General features: G+C 34.2%; 2 protein-coding genes across 2 annotated transcripts in view; both read right to left on the bottom strand.

The window, feature by feature from the left end:
* The window catches only part of LOC127875883 (uncharacterized), a 158,863-nt gene extending 134,861 nt beyond the window's left edge, over positions 1-24,002 (bottom strand). Inside the window, exons 1-2 of the mRNA XM_052420624.1 lie at positions 23,539-24,002; positions 5,676-6,159 (exon numbers count right to left, since the gene is read on the bottom strand). Coding sequence (XP_052276584.1) covers positions 5,676-6,159; positions 23,539-23,912 — 858 coding nt within the window. The 5' untranslated portion in view covers positions 23,913-24,002. The remainder of the gene's footprint in view (positions 1-5,675; positions 6,160-23,538) is intronic.
* Positions 1-27,273, bottom strand: part of LOC127875882 (uncharacterized) — a 223,695-nt gene that overhangs the window by 135,834 nt on the left and 60,588 nt on the right. The gene's annotated exons all lie outside the window — the stretch shown is intronic.

Raw genomic sequence — 27,273 nt, 5'->3', positions numbered from 1 at the left:
GTCAGTTTCTTTTCATAAGATGGACTGCAATCACCACGATTCGGAAAGACGAATCATTATGATGTGCCGTACTTTATTAAGACAAAATACGATCTGAGGAGATGATACCGACTTTACAATTTATTGCAGTCTATCGTCTTCTTCGCAGAAAAAAACTTTAAAGATAAACATAATTGACACGATTAGCTTCACGATCGGATAAATCAATATAAGATCTTAAAGGATTATCACGGTTAGGTTCCGATTAAAACCACGATTTAAATTGCGGCGACAATGGTGATAAAAGGAACGTAGCATAAGAACAATCACATCGACTATTAGTATTCTCGTGCACGAACAAAGAGTATGGTCGCGTGCGCAATTGCGATAAAGCTATTAACTTGTGACAAACTGAATAATGCACAATTTATATAACAGTTGGTTAGCGGTGCAGTTTTTACAACTAGTTAACAATACTGTGTCTGCATATGGGTGACACTAATGTATTTTACGATGAGTTAAAGCGAATGTCGCTTTGAAAGCTTTCAGCATGTCCCTAATTTATAACCACAGCATTGTCTTGTCAAATGCAAAATTTACTGTTTTATATTCTGTTTTAGAATGTGCCATAAACTTAAAAGATGCTGTCAATATAAGAATAACATTTGGTCTTCTTATTTTTCATTTTCAAAAAACGTTTATAAACCATTCATAACGTTGGTCGGAAAAACGTTCACGGCATAGTTAACATCTCGTCATGAAAAAACTAAATAAAAGACAAGTATTGTTACGTTATTCGTGGGTCACTGAATTCTTGTTTAAAATACCTTGGGATTTCATGTGATCGGTACCGACTCGCACATTTTTGTACAAACATCGTTCGCATGCCTCCTATTATAGTTGTCCCTTCCATAAAATATGATGACACACACATATCGAGAAGGAGGCTAAATTGTCCCATAACCTAAAATCACAGCCATATGATGATTGCCATTACTTAATATGAGTGTTAAACATTTGGTTCCTCCAGCTTTATTGTTTAATACATTTGTTTTAGCCATCGATAAATTAATTAATAGGTAAAGTAATTAATAGGTGTTTTTTAATCAATACAATATATTTTTTTATTACTACTTTTGCACGAACGTATGTTAACACGGATTTTTTTTAAGTTTGGCGATTACAAACACATGATATGCGATTAACAACCAAGGTTAAACAAAGGTTTAAGGGGTATATCGTCGCCATTTACCAAATAATAAATACATGTTTTAAAAGTTAATACCTTTTTTCGAGAATATAGTATGAAGTAAAAATGGTATATTTATTAATTGTTAAAAATGCAATCCAAATTTATTATGTTTGATGCAAGCCTACAATGGGATTCGAATTGAAGTCTTCAGAAAACTTACTTAAATAAAAAGTTAACTACACTCAAGTTTTGTTATTGATAGTACGAATTCGTATGGTGTTATTTACGTTAATATAATTCATATCGGTTTTTCTACTGATTATTATAACTGATCAAGCAAACCTTTCATCGCCTTCCAGATGGCTCAGTAGATATCCAATCAATGCTCACCAGGTCGACATGCATTGACCGTAGAGTTTACTTCAGATAAATACTGATTAATAATATCTCGAACTAATCGATTAAAAAATGAAAATTGATATGTGTGCACACGCGTTGATTTTATTAAATTCTCATTGACCACTAGTTCGTTTTTAGATCTAAATTAAAATAAGTTTTGAATTTTGATCAGTACACACATGCAGCGGTAATGAGAATAAGAAATAAAACGTAGACATCATCAAGTCAGTATTATTTTCACTCGTAAGCGGTCATTTTAAGAAACCGCCGTTCTATTAAATATCTTTTGCATCATACAACGCATGTATATTTGAATCCTACAACGCATGTATATTTCCTTGTTCATTTGGGTCTTTTACACCTTACAGGCTATTGTGAGTTTGCGTATAATCGCGCGGAGATCGAACTTTGTAACATGAAAGAAAAGTGAATCCGTGCGGAGATAACACTGCATAAGATGAAAGAAGAATTACTTAAGGCGGAGACGGAATTATTTAAGACGAAAGATGAATTTATACTAGGGGAAATGGAACTGTGAAAAATGAAAGAAGAATTAATACATGCGGAGACTGAACTGTGTAGACGACAGAAGAATTAATACGTGCGGAGATGGAACTGTGTAAGATAAAAGAAGTATTACTACATGCGGAGATGGAACTGTGAAAGATGAAAGAAGAATTAATACATGCGGAGACTGAACTGTGTAGACGACAGAAGAATAAATACGTGCGGAGATGGAACTGTGTAAGAAAAAAGAAGTATTACTACATGCGGAGATGGAATTTTAAAGATGAAAGAATAATTAATACATGCAGAGATGGAACTGTAAAAGATGATAGAAGAATTTATACACGAGGAGATGGAACTGTAAACGATGATAGAAAAATTGATACACGCGGAGATGGATGTTGGATGTCGAAAGAACACTTCATCCTTGTGGGAAAGAAATAAGAATTCATGAAGAATGTGCCCACCTTTATATTTCTGAGAAATGTTTATTTTTCCATGAAGCAAAAAACAATTGTAAAGTATTAATACTCCATCAGTTAAATGTTTATTTTCAGCTTTTAAAGACAATCGCTGATTTATGCAAACTGATACCGAAACGAAAGAGTTCAGTGCATGGGGAAATGTAAACAATTGCTGCGCGAATATTTATCTAAGTCTGATAAAAAGGCCATTAAGCTACATATTAGTAGGCGCATCGTTGTAATGATACAAGGAACATACGCCAAACATCATAGATAAATGTCTATACTGCGATCTATCCATGTCTATTTTGTGCGTGGAAGCAGTGGCACGAGAACGAGATTATATGGACATATTTGCTGCCATGCACGGCATCGCAGCCAATATTTCACGTCTTATGACAAAATACAAAAGGTTACGCTGTTTTTGAATTATGTAGTTTAGTAACAGACGGTTGGGATAAGTAAGTTTCCTAAAAATAAATTATTGTTAACAATTATTATAATAAACTTCATTCCTTTTCTTACAATTTTCAAATCGGTTTTCATGGAGACTTTTTACTCATAATCGATCCGCCCCTATCTGAACAGTAACGTCCGTCCGTTTGATTTTCTGTTGCGTGTAACTCAAAAAGTGTAAATTGCAAGAACGGGTAGATTGTGGAGACGATTGTCAATAGACACATGTCCTGTTTCCGAATTATGTATATTTACAGTCTGCGTTATAACCTAATTAAACACAACATGTGCATTCGTTTATGTTTTTTGTTTGATCTTTTTTAGTGTATATATAGTCCATTTCAGAATAGCGTCCTTCGAGGCCATACAATACATGATTTTACCACGAGAATAACGCTGTCGCTATCTTTAAAATAGCATATTTCTATAAAGTGTGTGCGATCTCTAGTGCAAATAGTTCTAAAGTAGTTGAAGTGATCTATAGCGTCTATTAAAATAGCATGAAGAGCTATCAAATGTTAACCTTTCTAGGCATCTGTTATAACAAGATGGATTAATCAAACCAGAAACTATTTTTTTATTTTTATTTTTTTTATTCAATATCATACATACAATGTAAACATGTATATGATCATACAACATAGTGATTGTACAATTCTTTTTGTTTGTTTGAACATTTCGTACACAAATAAAGAAGTTTGTAACGTGAACATACCATACGGATATAACCCGCGTCATGCGAACACGGGTTTTCTGACACGGCAAGCGTAGCTCCAGACAAGTCTGCGCTTCCGGGCAGTCTTGTCAAGAGCTACCTTGTCCACTTCAAAAATACGCCAGGTAGCTCCTGACAATACTGCGCGATCGCACAGGCTAGTCTGCAGATAGGCTGGCCACATGTGGTAACATACACATATTCGCCTAAACGTGGCTCATATGTTTGTGAATGAATCATTAGTGCGCCCAAGTTTGATAACGTCAACTAAAATTAACGCTTGTAATAATTGAGGCTGATAATGGGGGAACACTATTGCGGAGGCATAATAAATAAGGATACCTGATAATAACACGTAAAACAGATATGAAAAGATCATGCCATTATTTTAAATAATTATACATTTATACAATGTTATATTTAACATTCAATTGTGAATTTCTTCAGTCATTACATGTTGCAATATTTGACGCGGAATTAATTTTTATACTGCAAAACAACACACACGATGACTTGTACTAAGGTTGAACACATTCAATTAAATATTTTCTTCATACTGAATTGTATTTATCTTGCACAAATACATACCCGGAAGACTCAAGCAAATTGCAGCTAATCGTGCACCCACTTAAATAAAAATAAATCAATTTCTTGTTTATTTTCTTGGAGTGAAGAGCTATGAATACCGAATCATCAGCGATAAAACTAATACGTTGCAGATCGAAACGTGTTTAGGTGCAGTGGTCAATGAAAAACAATATTTGAAAGCACAACTAGACATTTTAAAAATGTACTTCATGAACAACCAATTTTCTTTTATACAGAGAATAAAGGGTACGTAATTATCAACATTTTTGACACCACATTTACCCCTAGCTTCCAATATTTTGGTCTTTAGTAAAATAAGTAACCTTATATTAAGTTATATCTGTGAAACCTAAATGTAGACAAGATATACAGAGATGTATATAAAAATGAAACCACAAAAGACGTATTCTCAGAGTTATACACAATGAACTACATTACCGAATATTACCATTTAAAACAATATAACCGATTTGAAGGACTCCTTCAGTAAATCCCATAATTAACTTGTTCATTTAAATATCAAATTAGATTTCGATTGTGCAGGTGCAAATCTCAATTTCACTGAATTAAAAAAATGCTTTCGAAGTTTTTATTTATTTTTGAAGTAACAGGTCTAATATGTATATTTAATCTGTTAAACTTGTTGTTGAAATTGGTTTCTTCAGACAGTTGTTAGAACGTTAACAATAATGGTTTATAAAATAAACATTTGCAATGCTCATTAAAATATCCAATTTGACGCTTTTATAGTATACGATGACTGATAGAATCGCATTAAAGGTCATTCTAAGTTGACCTTTCAATAATCAATCAAATCATCGCTTTAATAAGTCGTTTGGCATACCTTCTTGTTCATAAGGAACGGATTAAAACCAGACGCTTTACCTAACTTGATATTTGATTTGATAAAAAAGGGAACCTAAAATAAAACTGAAATGTCGTCTGATCGTAACCTCATAAGCGACTCTATCCGATCATATAAAAGGTAAATTAGTAGGCTAACGTAAACGATCGAATAAGAATAAATTGAGGATACTATCATATATGCATTTTAATATATATCACTTATATGTAAAATACATACGTATTTAGACATTTCATAATGAATATTATATATTTGAAACGATTATAAATGTAGCGATGTTTAGTGTATTCTTTATTTTTGAGATCAAAATGGACATAAACATTTTAAAATATTAATTTATACTTTTTGTTTTTTAAACTACGGTAATTTTGTTATTGAATTCATATTTGAAATACACATGATCATACGTACAGTTATTTAAGACAATTTTTTATAACTGAACTATTTATAAAAAAAAGTGACTTAACGTAAACGTTATGTTTGAATAAATGTATATGTGTTAATTCTTACCAGTATAACTCGTGTCGCCAGATGCTGGTGAGGGTAATCCGCGCGGTTCCTGTCGGATATGACGTAATCAACCTCGCTCTCACTTGGATAGTCATATATAAGAGGCTCCATCGAGCCGGGCTTCATGTGCAAAGATGCCGTCTTGGATTTGTCACCTGAGTAGTTCATCCCCATAAACACGCCACCTACGCACAGCACGAGTACTATTAAACACTGGTAGCATACAAACATGGCCATATTGTTATGGATCCAGGAACTTAGAGCTTTACAAATATTACATTTACTACAATGTGAACTATTAGTATCCTCTGTGGTCACATCACTTCTCGAACTTTTACTATGTGTTCTGCGTCCTGAATTCCGTCGGGACTTAACGCTTATCAAACGATCGTCTGCATTTAAGTATTTGTTCTCGTCTGCTTTACCACTGTCGTTTGTTAACTGGAAAGATCGCGTTGACTGGCACTCGCATGAACACTGTTCTCTGGAAAAATAGAAACATACCCAGACTTTGTTATAATCGTAGATTAAAATGTTCCTTTCCTTATCAATGTATCAACAATAACGAGCGAGGAAGTGATATAATTCTTCTTTAATCTTTCCCGAGAAATCCGCCGATCTCACAGGTTTAAGTTCATCGTATTACCATCGTGCACTTATACCTACTGAGAAGGCCATGATATTTACCGTGAAATATCGCGCGCCTGTACATACGCTCTTTCAGCATTGTCTCACATGCTTTACCATGCATGCATTTCTTAATGTAAATCTAAGTAATTGCATAAGATTGATATAACATTTAAGATCAAAGATCCATTCAGTAGACCGTTCGCATCTTTCTATAAATAAATATACGATTCAGTGATAAAACTAACGCAGTGTTAATTTATGAATGACATTACCAAACAACATTATCGAGCATTGAATTGTTAAAATCGATATCAGTATAATATTGAACGTTTTTGTGCTTAAATAAATACGAGTCCCATTGAACGTTCTTTTGTGTACTTGCAACGTTTAAGTTAGTCAGCTGTTTGCATGCTTGAGGGCGAGATGATTCGAAATTAAGATACTCGACCGAATAATACCATAAAATAATTCGATAATAATAATAATAATAAAGCGTTCGTGTTTCATACGGAAAATGAAAAGTATTCAGATGTGAAATTTTGGTAATGTGGCATTATCATTCAAGTCAATATTTTCGTAACATAAAGGCGAAACGCGTAGGGCACTACCAATAAACAGATACTATGTGGACATCACAAAAGCAATAACGAAGAGGACTCTTCATGGACACCGCACACGAGTGAACAATACACGGTTAAGGAAGTTGGCTCAACATGGAAATCACTCAAGAGGTCAACCAAGAAGACACTAACATCACAGGACGGAAAGATAAGTGTAGTTGCCATGAATGAACATCCATAAATAGGTCAATATTGTAGATACTATTTGGGCATACTGAAAGCGGTCAACGTATTGGTCACTAATTGAACATCCGAAAGCTGGCAACACATAATACATTAAATGGATACAACACATGAGGTCAGCGTAGTACACCCTTAAGTTAAATCAGGTCAACGCAAAATGCTAAAAGGATAGCAAAAAATATTTCAAAGCTGTGGGTACTAAATGGTCATCTCACAATCGGTCAACGCAGTGAACACTTAATGGTTACGACAAAAGACGTCGCGGTAGTTGATCTAAATGGAGACCAAACAAGAAATCAGCCCAGTGGGAAATTTTTGGGCGCATCACAAGCGGTCAGCATAGTGGGCCATAAATTTACACATTACAAGAGGCTAGTAGTGTGGGTCATAAATTGACACATTACAAGAGGTCGAGGTCAACATAGTGGGCCATGAATTGACACAGTACAAGGGGTCAGCATAGTGGGTCATACATTGACAAATTACAAGAGGTCGGCATCGTGGGCCATAAACTGAGACATTACAAGAGGTCAGCATAGTGGGTCATTAACTGACACAGTACAAGGGGTCAGCATAGTGGGCCTTAAATTTAAACATTCCAAGAGGTCAGCGTGGTGGGTCATACACTGTCACATTACAAAAGGTCAGCATAGTGGGTCACAAACTGACACTTTACGAGATGTTAGCATAGTGGGCCTTAAATTAAAACATTACAAGAGGTCAGCATAGTGCGTCATACACTAACACATTACAAGAGGTAAGCATAGTGGGTCCTAAACTGACATATTACAAGAGGTCAGCATGGTGGGCCATACATGGACACATTACAAGAGGTCAGCATATTGGGCCATACATCGACATGTTACAAGAAGTCAGCATTGTGGGTCATAAACTGACACATTACAAGAGGTCAGCATAGTGGGCCTTAAATTGACACATTAAAAGAGGTCAGCATAGTGGGTCATAAACTTCCACATTACAAGAGGTCAACATAGTGGGCCTAAATTGACACATTACAAGAGTTCAGCATAATGGGCCATAATTTGATTCTGCTAAATAATGAACTAAGGTGATTATAAACTCTGAGAGCCTTCTCGTTTAATGCTTCAACTGCACGTTTTAGTGAAGCGTTATAGAATTAATCAGCTAAGTTCGTAAAAACATATACTTTTTAAATATTGTCGACGTTGAGTTCCCATTTGTGAATATTTTTAATTTATACTTTTGAAATCAACATACCTTAGTTTTCCCGACATTAATCGTGAGTACCCACTTCTTAGAATAATCATATTAACAATTTATTTGGTGCTGTAGACTACGGGGATCAGTTGAAAAATAAGCAATGTAATCGGGCAAACATTTACATAAAAATAGATAACATATCAACATTATTAATACATAAGTTTGTAGACTTCACGAATATCATTGATAAACAAAATAAACAAAAGATGTGACAATGGTTCACCTTGCGTGTCCCCTAATGATACATCAAACAATTCTTAATTTTTACATTGAACTCGAACATTGAACACACGATTTCACAATAGCTTATATGGGTTTTAGCATATTAAGTATTTTACAGCTGATACCTGAGTTCACAAGTGTAATCCATAGGGCATCATGAATGACGGTATCAAATGCTTTGATATAGTCTACCAAGACACAAAGTAGTTTGTAATTGTTCGCTTAAACCTTCTGAATTATAATATGAAGAAAAAAGCAGGCGTTCTACGATTGTTTCTAAAACCAAACTGACATTCGTTAAAATGGATTAATTTCCGCACCAATTATATTGACGGCATCGCAGCGTTAAAAATAGTTTAGCCAGATTATTAACTAAAGTTATTCCTTTATAATTTTCCGGAATAGATTTATCACCCTTTTTGAAAAATGGAACAATTGAGGCTTTAGTCCAGGACTCAGGATATGCATTGTTATCAAATACATAATTGAATATTTTGACTAGGTGTGTCCGCAACGTAACCTTTCAAATCAACGCTTTTTTCGGGACATGTATGATATCGTCTGAATAATTTCATGGATCGTAAATGAATCATTGAGAGAATCAATATTTATGCCGTCAATTGAATATGAATATCTCAAACAATTTATAATAAGACGTCAGCGTCATGGACACTAAACATACACCACAAAAAGTAAAGGTAGTGGACACGCAATGGATATCACACTAGAGGTAAATATAGTGGACTCAAAATGGACATCCCAAAACGTAGTAGACACTAAATTGACAACCCACAAGAGGTCACTTTAATGAATAATGAACGTACACCTTACGTCAAATCAGTTGATGCGAAGTGGGAATCCTAACTGCGGTAAATTGAGAGGACATTATATTGACATCATCCAAGAGGTCCACGTTTGTGGGCAATACATGGGCAAGCCAAACGGTTTCAATGTGATGGACACTAAATGGATTTCCTAAAAGGTTTCAACTTAGTAAATACTAAATTGACAACCCAAAACATGCCAGCGTAGTGGACACTACATCGACATCTAAATGGACACCACACAAAAGGATACCGTAGTGCATAATAAATGGAAACCTCAACAGGCGTCAAGTTTCCACTCAATGGAAATTACGCAATTGGTTAGCGCAGAGAGCTTTAAATGGAAACTAGAGCTTTGTCACAGACGTGACAAATACCCCCACATGAAGAGCGGATGAAAAGTACCTGATATAGGGAACACCATGCTAAATGTGAAAAACGCACTAAGTGACCTCGTGATCTAGTTTTTTGCCCGGCATGGCCCATGTTCGAACATGGTCTAGAGATCATCTAGATAAAACTTCTGACCAAGTTTGGTGAAGAGCGGATGATAAGTACTTGACATAGAGAGCGTACACCGTACTGAATGTGTAAAACGCATGAAGTGACCCCGTGGCCTAGTTTTCGGCCCGGCATGGCCCATGTTGGAACATGTCCTAGAAATTATCTATATAAAACTTCTGACAAAGCTTGGTGAAGATCGAAACTTCAATTGGAGATCTGACAACATGCTGAATGTTTAAAACGCAATAAGTGACCCCGTGACCTAGTTTTTGACCCGGCATGACCCACATTCAAACTTGACCTAGACATCATCTAGATACAACTTCTGACCAAAGATCAGATGAAAACAACGCGTTCTTACATTAACTGTTCATTGCATCATTAGTCAATATACTAGGTACTTATTGGACATCACTGAAAAGGTCAACGTATTTGACACTTTGTGGGCATAACCATATCGATTCAACAGTAGGCATTATATCGACATCACATAAACAGTCGATCGAGGGGACATTAAATAGTAGTCTCATAAGAATTAAACGATATGGTATGTTACAATAATTAAAATACACATATATAATTATTGAATATAATTTATTCAGTTATAATTCTTTAATACCAATCCGTCATGTAAAATGAACTTAATGCATGTAGAAAGAAACACAGGTGTATAACACGACTTTAATCTATTAAACTAAACGCAAAATGAAACTAAAAAATGTCAACATCTACCGAAAAAGCATTGGGTTACTATTATACAACCGCAACCATGTTTTACCACTTGGTCTATATCTATGTATACCAAATTAATTGTTTTTGTTAAAATGCCATTTTCTTATCAGCCGTATCGCATTTCGTAGGGAAACATACAATTATTTACTTTGTAAAAACATGTTCGAAACTGGGCCCAAAGATAATGTACTGTGTTTTTAAGATAACACTCGCTGCACAAACGTAAACAATTACGTATGTTTATTGTTTTACTGTTTACTCTGTTTGCGAAAATATCAACTTCGTATGGAATTCATGAATGCAATGATGCGTTATAACACGGTTCTTGATAAGCTCTAACACTGCGCATCTGAGATTAATTAAACGTCAGAAGTCATTTACTGTCAAAACGAATGACAATAAATTTCTCTTGAAATTGGCAGAAACACGTTTTAATTGTAATGGAAATAATAGCGGAATGCAATATTTCACTCTTCTAGAAAAAAATAAAGTAAACATCAGTTCATTTAATAATTTCTAACCATGTGTCGAAATTAGAACTTCGATGTCAGCAATGGAATAAAATGATCTGGGATATGCAAATTATTAAATTTTCAGCTGTCCTTAATATTGAGAAAAGTACTTGTTGATTGGGTATCGCACAACCAGAGATGAATGACCACTACATTATAAGTAGTGGAAATGACTGATGTTATGTCTTGGTGCAGTAAAACATCTTCAACAGTGTCGGTGTTTTTTTGTCAATATAATCCACATGGTTGCACTTTTATAACACTTCCGTGACATTCATTCACAATCTGAAACCACAACTGCATTCATTCAATAAATGCTGCATTGTTACATCTCATTACCTACTTCCGACATTAAATTCGCCTTAAAAACTATGTTTTATATTTAAGAAACGATGACATTTTTATTGGGCTGTTTTCAAGAGATGTGACAAAAATGTAATAATAAGTGCGATAAGAAAACCTTACTTTTGATTTAGACCTATTAAAAAACCTAAATATACCCCAATTGTGTGGTCTTTTATGTCCCCCACCCACTATAATGGGGGACATATTGTTTTTGCCCTGTCTGTTGGTCTGTACGTTGGTCTGTTGGTCTGTTTGCTCCAACTTTAACATTTGAAATATTTTTTTCAATATTCAAGATAGCAACTTGATATTTGGCATGCATGTGTATCTCATAGAGCGGCACATTTTGAGTGGTGAAAGGTCAATGTCAAGGTCATCCTTCAAGGTCAGAGGTTAAGTATATGTGGCCAAAATCGCTCATTTTATGAATACTTTTGCGATATTGAAGATAGCAACTTGATATTTGGCATGCATGTGTATCTCATAGAGCCGCACATGTTCAGTGGTGAAAGGTCAAGGTCAAGGTCATCCTTCAAGGTCAAAGGTCAAATATATGTGGCAAAAATCGCTCATTTTATGAATACTTTGGCAATATTGAAGATACCAACTTGATATTTGGCATGCATGTGTATCTCATGGAGCCGCACATTTTGAGTGGTGAAAGGTCAAGGTCATTCTTCAAGGTCAGAGGTCAAGTATATGTGACCAAAATCGCTAATATTATGAATACTTTGGCAATATTGAAGATACCAACTTGATATTTGGCATGCATGTGTATCTCATGGAGCTGCACATTTTGAGCGGTGAGAGGTCAAGATCATCCTTCAAGGTCAAAAGTCAAAAAAATGAAAATCTTTAACATTTTGCCATTATTTTTGCAATATTGAAGATAGCAATTTCATATTTGGCATGCATGTGTATCTCATGAAGCTGCACATTCTGAGTGGTGAAAGGTCAAGGTCAAGGTAATCCTTCAAGGTCAAAGGTAAAAAAAATGAAAACGGCACAGAAGGGGACATAGTGTTTCCGACCAACACATTTCTTGTTTTTCTTGAATATATCTAAATATAATAACGGCAAAGTCACAATATTATCTCAACCGAACATTATGTAAACAATGCAACATAATTCCACTTAACCAAACATAATTTCAACTTAACATTTCATAACGTCAATCTTAACTCAACATAATGTTAAGTTAAATTGACCCAACCAAATGTCATATTAACCCAACACAATTTTACCTGAACCCAACACAATGTTAACTGAACCCAACATATTGTATACTAAACCCAACATAATATTAACTTAACCCAACCCAGTGTTACCTGAACCCAACCAAATGTTAACTTAACCTATCATTATGTCCACATAACCGAACATAACTAAACATTACAACCTAATAATATTCCATTTATAATATAATTTCCTTCCAATGATGAAAAGCAACATAGGGAGTCACAAACGCAATACAAAATGTATGCATCGCGAGAATTAGCATAACATTATATATTAAATTACATTGATAATTTGATCATGACGTCACTATGATGTCTATGTTAAAACCGACATTTTTTTTCAAGCCAATTAATACGGGTACGCATTCAACACCGTGAGATACGTTATTGTGGTCTGTTATTATGTATCTCCCTACGAAGAATACACCGGTTATCTGTAGGTTTATAATAACTAAATAAATTAAATGGCATCGGTGTTCCTTGGGTTGATACCCATTAGTTTATTTTTGTGACGTTGTATTTCACAACCATTTTCGTTCGCTAAAATCCACCGAAACGCCACAGTCATTTTAATATTCCGTTTATTATTTCAATAGAAACAGCATTGCAAGTCTCCAACACAACATATGATATATACATGTCGAATACCTACATGGAATTGAAACATCATTGTAAGGTTCGTAATTCAAAATCCGGTTTTCCCCCAGCCGTTTAATACTGAATCGGATTTCACACGATAAGATGCGGAATTTAAATCTGATTCTATATATTTCATAGAAAACCGACAATTTCAGTCAGATGATCTGTAGCTAATACATTTTATTATTGATGTTGCAATACATTGTACATTAATTCCTTTCAAAGTCCCACTCACACCGATCGTATAACTTTACCTAAATGATAATTGAGAAAGAAACAGTACTGTTCAGACTTCCGGAACTTTTCCCTCACTCCATTATGATATCACAACGTTTTATAGCATATTTGATTATCTGAGTCATTTGTGTGTGGTCTCCGTGATATATAGAGAATAACCGGTTACTGTCCCATCGTTTTGTAATATATCAAGCAAGGCTTAGAATAGTATAACGGCGAGGCTTGCCGAGCCGTTATTTTTTTCGTGCCGAGCCTGATATATTACAAAACGATGGGACAGTAACCTGTTTTTCTGTTTATCATACCACATGTTTCTAAAAATCTGCAAAACAATCCATTTATTATATTTAAAATGTACGGATCCCCGCTGATTTTGCTGATCCGGCTTTTACACATTGACATAAATGTAGCAACGGCGTTCGAAAAGACGACACGAATAATCGCTTATTTTAAACATCGTATAGAGAAAAACGGTAGTTTGCACTACGAATGAGAAGAGTACACCCGCTTTAATTATAAACGTCTTGAATTGGAGATCAGGAATGGGCTGCAGCGACAAATTTAATCGAAGAACACACTTCACCGAATAGTTTGGAGACGCCATTTTGGAGATGTGTATTGAAATTGACATTTTGAGGATGGTGTCAATATTGACATAAGCGTGTTAAATCGTTTGTTAAAACGTTGAGGATTATCATACAGTTATCATTTGCCTTGACTTTCTGTGCAACACTTGCGAGTGCAATGACTATATCGATATTTAAGACTTATTGTCCCATTGATGACGTCACTTAACTTTGTAGTGCGGGCTGTGGTTATTTAAAAAAAAACGTTTTTGTGATTTATAACTTTAAACTAGAATAAAATATATGCGTTCTTGGTATCAAATTGTTTGTTTTGTTGAACCTGATAAATGTTGATAGAAATTGTTGACTTTATTGCCAATCCCACGTAACTCCAAACATTGACTGATATAAGAACTTCCTGTTCATCATGATATAAAAAAATATATCAGGCAACGTTATATCAGGCAGATATCAATGCGGTGTTATGATAAAATTCTGTGGAACGTACAGCGTATACTTATGAGTTTAGTCCTGTGTTCATGACTACATTTCGCGGGTTTCTTACTGTCGTTCGATATTTTCATGTGAATACCGGTGTAGCCTGTGCTCTTAATATATAGACAGCTTCACAAAGAATGTTTACTCATTGTTTTATTAATATAGTATACGGATTCCAAATCACATGTATACGATGAATAAGAAATCTTAAATGACGTTTGAGACTTGTTATAATTCAAGCATCGCGTGCACATTCAGAATTTTGTTTGGCTGACGCTGAGTTCCAAACATGTTTGGCCGCATGCGGTTATACAACGCTTCCGTATCAAGAAATCTTCCAAAATCAGTGTGTCATTAATTGCAACTATTGTATCATTGTCTTATTTAATTTATTACTTCTGACACACCGGTTGCCTTCAAAATTATAGTTAACATTTAAGGCAGACAAAACTTTAGGAATATTTTGGTAACAGTTTGACAGCATTTAATCGCCATACTTTGAAAAGCAGTTGATCATACATCAATATCCATCGATGGTCAAACAGCCGCTGTTACGTTTGATGCCTTATTTAGGACTTTGACACATACATTTATTAAAAAGTACGATTTATGTGGTATCAGCATATTTACTTTTTACGTGGTATCAGCATGTATTCTTTTTACAATCGCATAAACATTTAATTCAATAAGGTAGAACAATCCGTGGAAGGTAACACAGGCAATCAACGTAAGTTAATATTAAATTACTCAGATTGACATATATGTCATTGAAGTCATTGGGATAACTTGCAGCACTTATTTATTTTTTAATTAAATGTATGTAAAATTAATTTTTAAAAAAGCCTCACTATTTATCAAAGGGCGTTATATAGAACATCAATTACATATCACAAAGACAAGACAATGTGTGCATGTGTCCAATAAAAAGCAATTGCTTGCTTAATTTTACTCAAATCGAGTAATTTAATACATTGAATCTCGTACGGAAACGTAAACTATTAAGTTATTGGTATATTCATTACTTGTGTGGTGCTATTTCTCATGCATTCTCCTGTCATATTTAAATCCGCCGGTGACATGTTAAGAATTCATAAGCATTTGTTTCTGAATTCGTAACATAGGCTCGAAAGTTAAGTTGGATTCAGCTCTTGTCATAACACTTCCGCAACAATTATTAACATATGAAACCACATTTTCATTAATTTAATGTAATTGCAATAAATGTCGCATTGTCTCGTCTGATATCTTATTTCCGAACTTCAATTTGCTTTCCAAATTATGGCAGAACCATTATTAGAAAACTGCTGTAGGTAAAATATCTAACATGAAGTTCCATATTTATAATACAAACTGACAAAATAATTCAGCTCATGTTTGGTAAATTACAGTCGTGTTAAGTTAAACACTGCATCCAAGTGTGGCTTTGGCTTTTAACATGAGATATGATCATGTGTGTCGTGCGACCTAACACTATGGTTACATAGTTAACATTACATCAGAGTAGTTCAACAATCAATGGAAGCTTGGATATGTGAAATGTGTTATTTTTATATTCACGCTTAAACTTTAATCATGATGTAGTGCCCATGTTAAAGGGCAAAACTTATTATTCAATTGCAGCAAACATAAGCAGAGAGCACCGACTATTTAAGTTAGTTGTAAAATGCATTTAGCCAACTTGAATGAACGTCGTATGACTCCGCTCAAGTTTTGCCAGAAAAATGAATATTAAGTATCGTTAGCCCAGTGTCGAGAATTAGAACAGTTTTGAAAGAAATGATTGTCACCTGCCAAGATTTTCCTCAATAAGTTCGTCATAAAATGACGCACATGTAGACAAAGAGATGAAAACGTTTCTTTGGTCTAAACGATTTTTGCAATACCGAGAAAACTTCGCTTGAATGAAATATATTTTCTCTGTTCCTACTGTCTAGACATATTGAATCAACGATGAAAGTTTCGTATTTATTAAGCTTCCGACTCCGACAGATTGTGCAATTTTTTAAATACAATAATAGTTAGAAAAACAAGATGTGTTTGTGAAACACTATTTCCCCCATATATTTGACTTTTGACCTTGAAGGATGACGTTGACCTTGACCTTTCACCACTCAAAATGTGCAGCTCCATGAGATACACATGCATGCTAAATATCAAGTTGCTATCTTCAATATTGCAAAAGTGTATATTGAATGAGCGATTTTGACCAATATATTTGACCTTTGACATTAAAGGTTGACCTTGACATTGACCTTTCACCACTCAAAATGTGCAGCTTCATGAGATACTCATGCATGCCAAATATCAAGTTGCTATCTTCAATGTTGCAAAAGTTATGGTAAATATTAAAGTTTGACGCAAAGCAATAATCCAACAAACAAATTAACCAACAAACCAACAAAACAACAAACAGGGTAAAAACAAAATATGTCCCCCACTATAGTGGTGGAGGACATCAACATTAGTCGCACGTGGACTAGCCCTTTAAACATCCTTTCATACGCATATAGCTACTTTTTTACATACATATTCAAGCCGCCATTTTGTTTAATGTAATTATAACACCATATGTTAAGCCTTTGTTTCAAATTAAGTTTTTCTTTAATTATTACACACACACACACAACACACACAAGCTCTCGAATATAGGACTGGTCCTGCGTGGAACGACATCGAAGAAAACATAGGTATTTTCACAAATGCGTCATCAATTTGATAACCTTGCAAAAGTTATGAATAAAATAGTACTTGAGTTGCATGTCAAACCAACTTCTAACAAACGTAGGAAGCCATGTGTTTCAAAAGGATAACTGATCTCGAAACGCAATTTGAATATGACATGTAAACAACTATCCGACATGAAATATTAAACGGTAATTAAGTTACAACAGTGGGTCTATATTAATGATTGTGAAAAAAAAATAGTATTAGGGGGAGTTTTATTTGGTAACACGAAACAAACGATATATTGTGTGAAAAATATTACATCCATGAAACTGGGTTGGAACGAAACTGTTGTTCAACAAGATGGCACTCGGTGCAGAAACGTATATAAAGCTTTTTTTGATAGTTGTATGCTCACAACCTTTTAACTTACTATGAATGCAGAGATTATTACCTTGAAAAGTACAGTAGCTATACGATTATTACGATTCATTCTGCAAATCTAGATTAAACAAACAACTCCGTTTACCATTGGTTGCCATGCTGAATGGCAATAAGCTGCACTTTAATTTTGTTACAAGACCACCTACTGATTATTGTGACACGTTTAGAATGTTGATGATGTATTTCCTTCTTTACAAGATCTGAAATTGAGTACATGAGAATGTTACCATATGCCAGTTAAAAACATCAGTTATGCTCCTGCACATTTGTATGTTATAAAGATATATATTTAATGTATGTTCGGATGCTGTCAGTGCATATTGAAAAATGTCGTTACTTGAGCCAAACAAAATCAACGATAACTATGTTTCATTAGCTTCCGATTCTTCTAATTTAACTCAATAATGATAGTGATATAAAACTCCAGTACATTTTAACTTCCACCATTAATGTAACACAAATAACTTTCTATGCCGACATTCTTATATGGTATTCTTATTGGTTATGGAATCCGATGAGGTCCATGAAACGGTTGGTGAAGTGTGACTTAAGAACAAAGTCGAAGAACAGCACATAAGTATAACGCATCTGCTTCAGTTTGAAACCCAAACTCCGTACAATTTTCTAAAGCGCACGAAATATACCTTTGATTCTGCCGATTTGTTCTTTGTAAAAATACTTCGCCGAATATAAATGACTTTTAACACATATGTCATCTTTGTTTGTCTTTCATTGCAAAAAGATTAAACATTGTAGAACGTAAGTTGCAAGTCCAATAATTATCGAATGGAATTATCAAAGATGTGCCAAAATGACGAATAATATATTAACGCCAACGGAATATTATATGCAAACAAAATGTCGACATACTTTGTTATATCAAAAATGTCACCAAGTGTTCAATATATGTGCAGTATAAATTTATGCGGAAAGAATTTGGGTTTTATCGAATCATTTCTTTGGCGGTGTTGTAGTGTGAATCAAACATCAATGGAATCCCAAAAGCACACTACATACTTTAGTGGACGATAACGGGGCTTTTAAAGATTCCTTTAAACAAAAGATACCATAGAACGATATCATGTTTAAATGTGTGTTACTGTTTGTTTTGTGTGTATGCACACATTCTTCAAATTCCGACTTTGTCAAATAGGGCAAAAGGGTTATTGTAGTGTAGAAAGATGTGGTTATCTACCACATACGAATATTAGAGCAGCGTTTCACTTGTTCAATGAATGACGATTCATTTCATGAAACTCTACAGATGTATAGCAATTAAAAAATGGATTGATTTTTTTTTGGTTAAACATACGTGCTCTTAATTGTGTGCATTCAGTCATTCGCTGTATCAGCAGTTTAGTGTAGTATTCTGCGATTATACAAGTTGCAGAGAAGCTGAGAGGGTTAGAGAGATCCTCAAATATTTCTTATCTAAGGACGATTGAACGCTTGCTTATTCATGAAAGACGTTTTTGGGTTATAAATACATAAATAACTTTGTGTGGCTGACATTTGAATTACAATATAAGTTGTCTTCTGATGCGGTTTTACATAATCCCGTATTAAGAACACAATTGAAACCACAAATATATTAACTGTAATTTATTTCGCAATTTTTCATAGTTTTGTCTACGTCTGACTTAAATGTTTGCTCTCATGACTGTTAATCACTTAAAAAGACTATATTGTTGAATGAATTCTAGATATTTATCGTGTTTGAATACATAGTAACAAAAAAACTGCATTACATTACTCTGATTCTGTTGCTGGTTAAACATATTTCAGTTTTACTGTTTTTAGCAATGATTCGTATTTTTCTATTTTAACGATTAAACATCTGTTTTATAATGCGAGCGTGTCTGCATGCCAATGTTTTCTTGAAATTGACCTTTCAGCGGATGCATACTTGTTTTCATTATTGCAACCGAAAAATCTGGAGCATTTTTGTACCCATTAAGACACAATAAATTAATTCATAATTATTTTTGCAAACAATACATGATCAAATATGAACTACAATATAAAAACGACAGTAAATAAAACAACATGAATACAGTAAAAAAACTGCGAAAGCGTTTCTTTACATGAAATTTACGTCCATGTATATAGTTTGCCTGTGTGGTCTTCTAAAGATGGTTTTCTAGCAAAATACCATGCTTAAAGTTGTTCCCACCTGTCTTTCAGTCCGAGGCAGCATTTGTGCTCTTCATACCAGTGTATACATGTAAATATTTAGGTTAGATGGTTTGAAGTATTAATGCGCGTGGTCCATATTGTAATCAAAATAAAAAAAGAAATGTTGTCATAAACCAGCTGCATATATTCTGACCGACATTATCATAATAAATGTTTTAATTTTGACTGCGAATCGAATGCATCAGATGAATTAAACCTGTCACGTTGAAGCAGACATTTTGTAAATATCAAATGAAGGGTATAACAGATGTCCCCCATACCGTTAAAACAACACATAAAATGTGGATAAACACCAGCTGGGCATGAATAATGACAAACAGATGAAAGCGGAATCCTACTGACTGAAAAGAGCATTCAGATTGGTTCAGATTGAGCCCTCGAAAAACGAAAGTATGTTTCTGTTTACGCATAAATATTTGTTATCCAAGGATGTCTTAAGATTCATTTCAGTATTTATGCATTAGGTTTATAAAAATTTACCGTTTTCGTAAACTCTAAATTCCGAACAGCCCATTCATTCTTTGTAGAAAATATCTGTCCGAAAAATACACTTTTCGAAAAATAACCTGTCATGACCATAAAGTATAACATTAACCTTTGACATACAGTCCTACCATTGCGCCTGTACGTATTCTCCTTAAAGCGAATCCTTTATTTCACGACCATTTTAGTGATAGAACAATAAAGACCATTTACATTCAATTCTGGTTTACGGGAATTAACGCAATGTTCGAAGTAGATTTAATATCCAAGAGGAGCATTTGTGAAATCATCTTAGACTATGATAGACCATGACTCTTGCAGTAGGAATAATCTAGACAACAGTTCTTTAAAACACGACACATCAGTTGGGTTCCATTTGTATGGAACGTCCGTGTACCAATATTACCAATCTGGAGCGACTTGAACATACCGGCGTGTTTCTCTTGTTACGTTTAAATTCATAATAATAACTCTTCATATAGTTCCAGGCAACATAATTCTTATTGAATGAACAATTTGGGAAAAGCATTTGTCATTCATAAAAATGCTAAACGCCAGCAAATTTTAAATATGATTGGTCGCAGAAATGAGCGACGGCATGCTTCCTTGTAAGAAAAACATTACATATGTAATTAGGCATACATTTGGATATATAAATTAAAGTCCGAACTTTAAAAGACAGGTAATATATACGTTAATACGGTAATAATTATTTGAATGAATCACTACCAATTTAGCAGGCCATCTGAATATTCATTTATATAAACATCTTTAAAATGTCAAGATTCGGAACTAGTTTTTACCAGAAAAGTCGATCACCTGTCGAGAATTTCCTCAATACGTTTGTCATAAAACGATGCACCTGTAGTTTACACCTAAAAGTCACATCCGTCTAAATGGTTTTGCAAATACTAAGAATACGTTGTTGCATTGAAATAACTTTTACTTTTTCATTAAATTCCGAGCACAACAGATCACCTTATGTTAATTCAATGTCGAATGTCGAGCGCAAAAGGAAGAGCGATGCAATGATTAAGTGCAATCTTTGTCCTAACGCAAGCGGTTGCACGCAAATAAATTCTTTATTGCATATAATGATACAGTAGACTTTTTGTTAAATGTCCTCTGACGAGATATTATAAAGTGAAGAATAATTTCAGAAGAAATTATTAACTAGTCCGCACCTATGTTAAGTCTTTAACTCACATAATATCTAAGTGGTCTTTGCGTACATCCTTGCACAATGAATACGCACATAATATGCTTCTAAGATAGCTCCAATTAAAGTATGATTGATTCTGTACCACCGTGCATACTTATGTGTAGATAATCCTGTATCTGTAGTAGGGAAGAATGGTCGTAGAACGAATGATAAAGCCAAGCCCCACACATAGTATGTGTACTAGGTTGGTAAACACTCGTAAATTACATAAAAACACGCATCGTTTCTCTTCGCGAAGCTTGTAAACATCTATTTCTGGTTCTAGATATATTGTGGCATGTATTGACATAATTTGAACTATATACTATATTAAGATAAAGTTCATATATTAATTCCAAAAATGGAAAAAAAAAGTAAAAAGTCGTACACGAAAGCATTAAATTTCGAAAAAAACGACCGCTCTTGGTTTGAAAATTTATGGTTACTTAGAAAAATGTCTTTTCCAATATTTTGTTTGGTTTGATTATTTGCTGTTCAATATATTGTATAAATAATGAATGTACATTTTTGTAATGTCATAACCGATATAAGTGTACGTAATTTAGCACTTCATACCTTAATAGCTTAATAAGGTAATACGTAAATTGCAGATGAAAAAGCACACGTTCCAGTAAAAAAGTAGGAATAAGGGGAACTTTACCTGATTTTCAGTGGTTATATTTTTAGTTTAACTTACATGGTAGATTTACTTACGATGCTAAATACGAACGATGGCAACTGCGTCGCTTCTTAGAATAAACTACTTTTTTTAATTCAATGCACAATAAAGCGACCTACTTAAAGAGAAACTTGAACAGCAGCTGGTTAAATTTATCATCGTGTTGGAATGAAACCAATAACAATTAGGGCGAAAGCTTCGGATGATGCAGCCGACAAGTGACTGTTTCATAATGAGTGCTTTTAAAGCTTGAAGTCGCAATTCGAGGAACACCACTAGGATAACGTCTCTTATAACAATAATCTAGCCCGTCTTTTAACTGTAAGGTGACCATAGAGAAATACAATATCGGATACTGTTCAGGGCATAATACAACATATTAAATTAATATTCCAGCTGGGATCACCGCCCCTGTATTATCAAAGAAATGTTGAAGATTGTATCAGTGTGCTATTCATATGTGTTTGAGCCTATGACGTTGACCTACTTAGGACTGTGATTCCGGTCCATGAAAATGCTTGCCAATAATGCACCAATTACATATAATTATCTGGACCAAGACTTTGCCAACCGATACACCGTGTTCTTGCATTTGATCACAATACCACAGCAAACATATAACTGTACTTTCAGTAGCACGCGTACAACTTATCCAAGATAGTAAGGCACTCTTCCACGAAAATGTCATGAAACAAAATGTCATTTGGAATATAGCAAACATGTTCTCGGCACATCGCTATTGAAAAAAAGCCACAAATTAAGTATGATAATTCTACTAAAATACTCAAGCATTGAAATAAACGCTCTTAGTTTAACAAGATTGAAACATCCAACACACAATAATTCTGGACCTAAATTCTGAAAAACTGGAAAGCAACAACAATAAAAACCTAAATGATTTTGTGTTGGTCTTTTTCAAATTATAGATAAACAATTAAGTTCATTTAAAATCACAACGTGAGTGTGTGTGTCTTTTTTGTAGTTTATTGTTTATTTACTTTTTTTAATTGTTAAAAGTTTAAATCAGCCATATAGTTCGGGTTATCTTGTTTAAAGAAAAGAAAAAAACTAACATATTTCGATTTGGCAATATGTATTTTTTTCTGAAATGTTAAAAGAAACAAAATACCGCCATGTAATTCTTTCTTCGCATACTTCAACAACAATATATATGCGATTTCATGTAAATGAACTAACACAATACCTTGATTTTAGGATATCCTGTCTAAAGCCAGCTTCTGTGTATGTTTGAAAAAAACAGCAATCCGCTCGTTCACATACACTACTGTACGCGTTCTTTTGTTCAGAACTGTGATTGATATCATTTGAATCGTCGTCCAAGTCTTCAATATTTACACTCGCTTCACTTATTTCACAAAAGTGGTCACTAAGGTTCTTATTATTTCGACATTTATCATTTACATCATTAACAATCACATCACAGAAGTCCCTTTTGCAAAACTTCGCACCGTGATTGTGAACGCGACAGGCTTCAAGTAATCCGAGTCGTGACTTATCAACACTGCCCGTATCCGTGTCTTCACCGAGACTCTCTCCCAGGGAGACGGAGACCATCATCTCGTTGTATACTTCTTGTCCACTTCTCAAGTTGACCTCACTTGACCCAGACGTGCTCCGCGATTTTCGAAGCTTCAAACACACGCTCGATTTGTCTATCATCGTATGTCGCTGAATTGGTGACATGCTTTACCATACAAGCCGCATGTTTTCGTCTTGCGGCTAAAATAAAAGGAAATAAGTTTTACTCGCTTTTATTAACAAACTGCACCTTTGTCTCACTTTCGTCCGAATACACTTGGTATAGCCCGTCCAGTTTTAAAAGCAACATTCTTATGACATACTTAATTCGCTCAAGATCGCGTTAATTTGTATTATATCGTTTTCAAATTAGTAGTCGTGTTGAACTTACCAATGTGATTACAAATAAAGTTTAGCTGTATCACAGCGTAAACTACTTGAATAGTCAAGTTGTATATATAAATCAAAAGGTGAAGTTACAGAAAAGTAATACATCGTACGGTTGAAAGAGAAATCCACAATTCTGTGGATTTTCCGTCGAACTTGCCACGAAAACATTACAGAGAAGTTATAAAATTTGCGTTCATGTTTTATATAAAAAAATACCAACTTATATCGAGGTGTGATTAAGCATTAATCAAATACGCGCGTGTCGCTCTAAAGTTGATTACCACTATCTTAACCTCACAAGATTAAAAACATAAAGGAACATGTAGAGAATGTTTAAACATAGCGGGCTCGTAAATGTCACTTTTACATGCAACTCGTTCACTGTTCAACAAGGGAGACAGTTTGAACGTTTACCACTGGTATTGTTTGTAAAAAAGTTAGCTGCGACGTTTTAATATGCTTAGTTTGCGGAATCAAAATGTATTAATTGCTATTCTTGAATACATGCACACAAGAATAGTTCCACATGTCCAAATGCATTCAAACTTATTTTAAGAAATCGTTGTTGAATACGCAAATAATGTATGTTTTCTTCATAAACGATTAATATCAAACGGGATATCAAACGAATGGCTCAAAGTAAAAAATAATAAAAACTTAAAAACGCAGCAAAATTTTAGCCCATAAATAATACACAACTCCTTTTAGTTCGTTTTTGACAATGGAGATATAAAATGATACTTAACACTGTTGACTTTAAACTAATACTGTTAAAGCTACCGAGCTGTACACATGAAGTCTGCACTCTTACATAATTTACATATCTGTATTATCATAAGCGGCCACCGAGTGTCAACTCAGTGATTTGATAGCCTACTATTATTTGATATGTCAAAATATATGTTACTACTTAACTGGTTTATCCACCAACAGTATATGTGTATCAAACATTTAACGTATTTACACAAATTATGAAATGCATCTGCCAATTATTGAAGTCCGTAAGTCATCCGAGAGTGTTTGTATACTAGACTACACACTAGAGAAACTTTAAATATGTGTATTTGATATCCAACATGTTTCAACGAATTAGTTTTTACACATTTTATCAATATTCATTCATTGGATTTTCCTTGCTAGTAAAATGCACGAACTATGAAGAACCTGTGAAAGTTATCCTATGCAGCCAGCCATCTGTCTTGAAATCTGTTACTTCGCATTAGTCAATAGACGTGAAAGTCTAGCGTGCATAACAACAACAACAACCAGGCTAAAAATTCTTTATCGCGTGTTTCTTAGATTGACGTGACGCATTGGGCTTGAAAATATTTGGAGCATCAACTTTTGATTGTGTATAGTAGACACATAATACGTTGCACGCTGTTCATGCAACATTTGACATCTGAGCATGCGGCTCGACAGTCGACATGACATTCAAGGGACAAACGCGTACACTTGGCGGGGAATAAAAGCATTCATACTGCGGTATATGCAAGCTTAATCCCAATTGGCATCTCAACTGCTTGCAAAGTATCAAAATTAATTGTAAAATTCTCAAAACTTGAGAATGTTTTTTTCAACTCATATTGTGTCTAGCTCCGACCAATTGCTGGTTTGCAGCTGTTTTGCAATGTATTGAATATTTAATCCAATAAATAATTCAACAAAGCACTTACCATGTACATTCTCCTACTCTGTGCATTTTAGCAATTATAGCAATTAATGTTTATCACCATAAATACAAGTAAAAAATATTGTACATGAAGATGCAACCAGACACATTATTTGACAACTTAAATATTTCATACACAACTTTTCCCGAGACTTAAAGTATTGTGCTGTTTATTAACAGGTCATGTAATTCTTTTTTTTAAAGCAGAGATCCTGGAAATGTATTTCACGCTGTGTTTCATATATCAGCACCTACAAAATGTTACAGTGTGGAATAACATGTAATTGCTGACTCCTAGACAGACTATGATTTAAGTTTAATATCATTCATGCTTTTGGCTGGAGGTGTAAATTTGTTTAATAAACGATAAATGATCAGTAGATTCATTGTTGTGACTGTACGCTAGTCTTTTATATAAGGCAAGAGACTAACTCTTCTTCGATAGACGACATGCAACACAACACAACATACCACAAGAAACTGTTGTTGTTTTTATCAAGACTATTAAATGCTAATATATTTATTTGAGATCATTCCTATCAAAGGTTTGGAAACAATTAAAGATGACTGAATGTGCAAATTGTAGAATTTAGTAAATAACCGTTACTCATATTCTGTTCTGAATATAGAACGATTAAGATAACAAATATGCTTTAAAAATAAAGATTAAGCCAAAAAATTAATCAGTTACATATTTGTTTAAATATTAAAAGGTCATCCGGATAAATGAGTAATCGAAACCAATCACAGTGTGTAATGTTATAGTGCGTCCGAATTTGAGGTAAGAAATCAGGCATACAAATCGTTAACCTTAATTCCTTTGCAATCCTTTAAAAATATTTACAGTCGAGACGGAGGTCGAAATATTATACGTTAACAATAATATAAAATGGGGGAAGGGGGGATATGTACTGCTTGTTAGTCTTGAATATTTAAGCACCAATCATCTGCAAACAGTTAAGTTTAAGCACTGCAACTGTAACACCTGGCCGCAATTTATGATGAGCACGTGCGTGCAGGGATATGATACGGAACCCGAGAACTTACCAATAACCACTAATGATGGGTGAGGAATATGAATATGTCTATACAACGAATACAACACAAACAAATACGTGCTATCTTAACTTATATAATTAAAGGAGCGAAACGTTTTTTTTTTCTTTGCTTATAAGCACACTTCGGCGAACCTTTTTTGTTGTGATATTTTTAATAAAGCGTTGTCTTATAGCAAACCAGTAAAACGGAAATGAACATAAAATTGCATCAAAGAATAAGAACACATATTACAGTTGATTCAACCATATTCTCTCAGGTTTTGAAAAAATAAAAAGCCAT

Source organism: Dreissena polymorpha, chromosome 4 (genome assembly GCF_020536995.1).
Source record: "Dreissena polymorpha isolate Duluth1 chromosome 4, UMN_Dpol_1.0, whole genome shotgun sequence".
Lineage (NCBI taxonomy): Eukaryota > Metazoa > Mollusca > Bivalvia > Myida > Dreissenidae > Dreissena > Dreissena polymorpha.
This window is presented reverse-complemented; position numbering and strand designations above follow the sequence as displayed.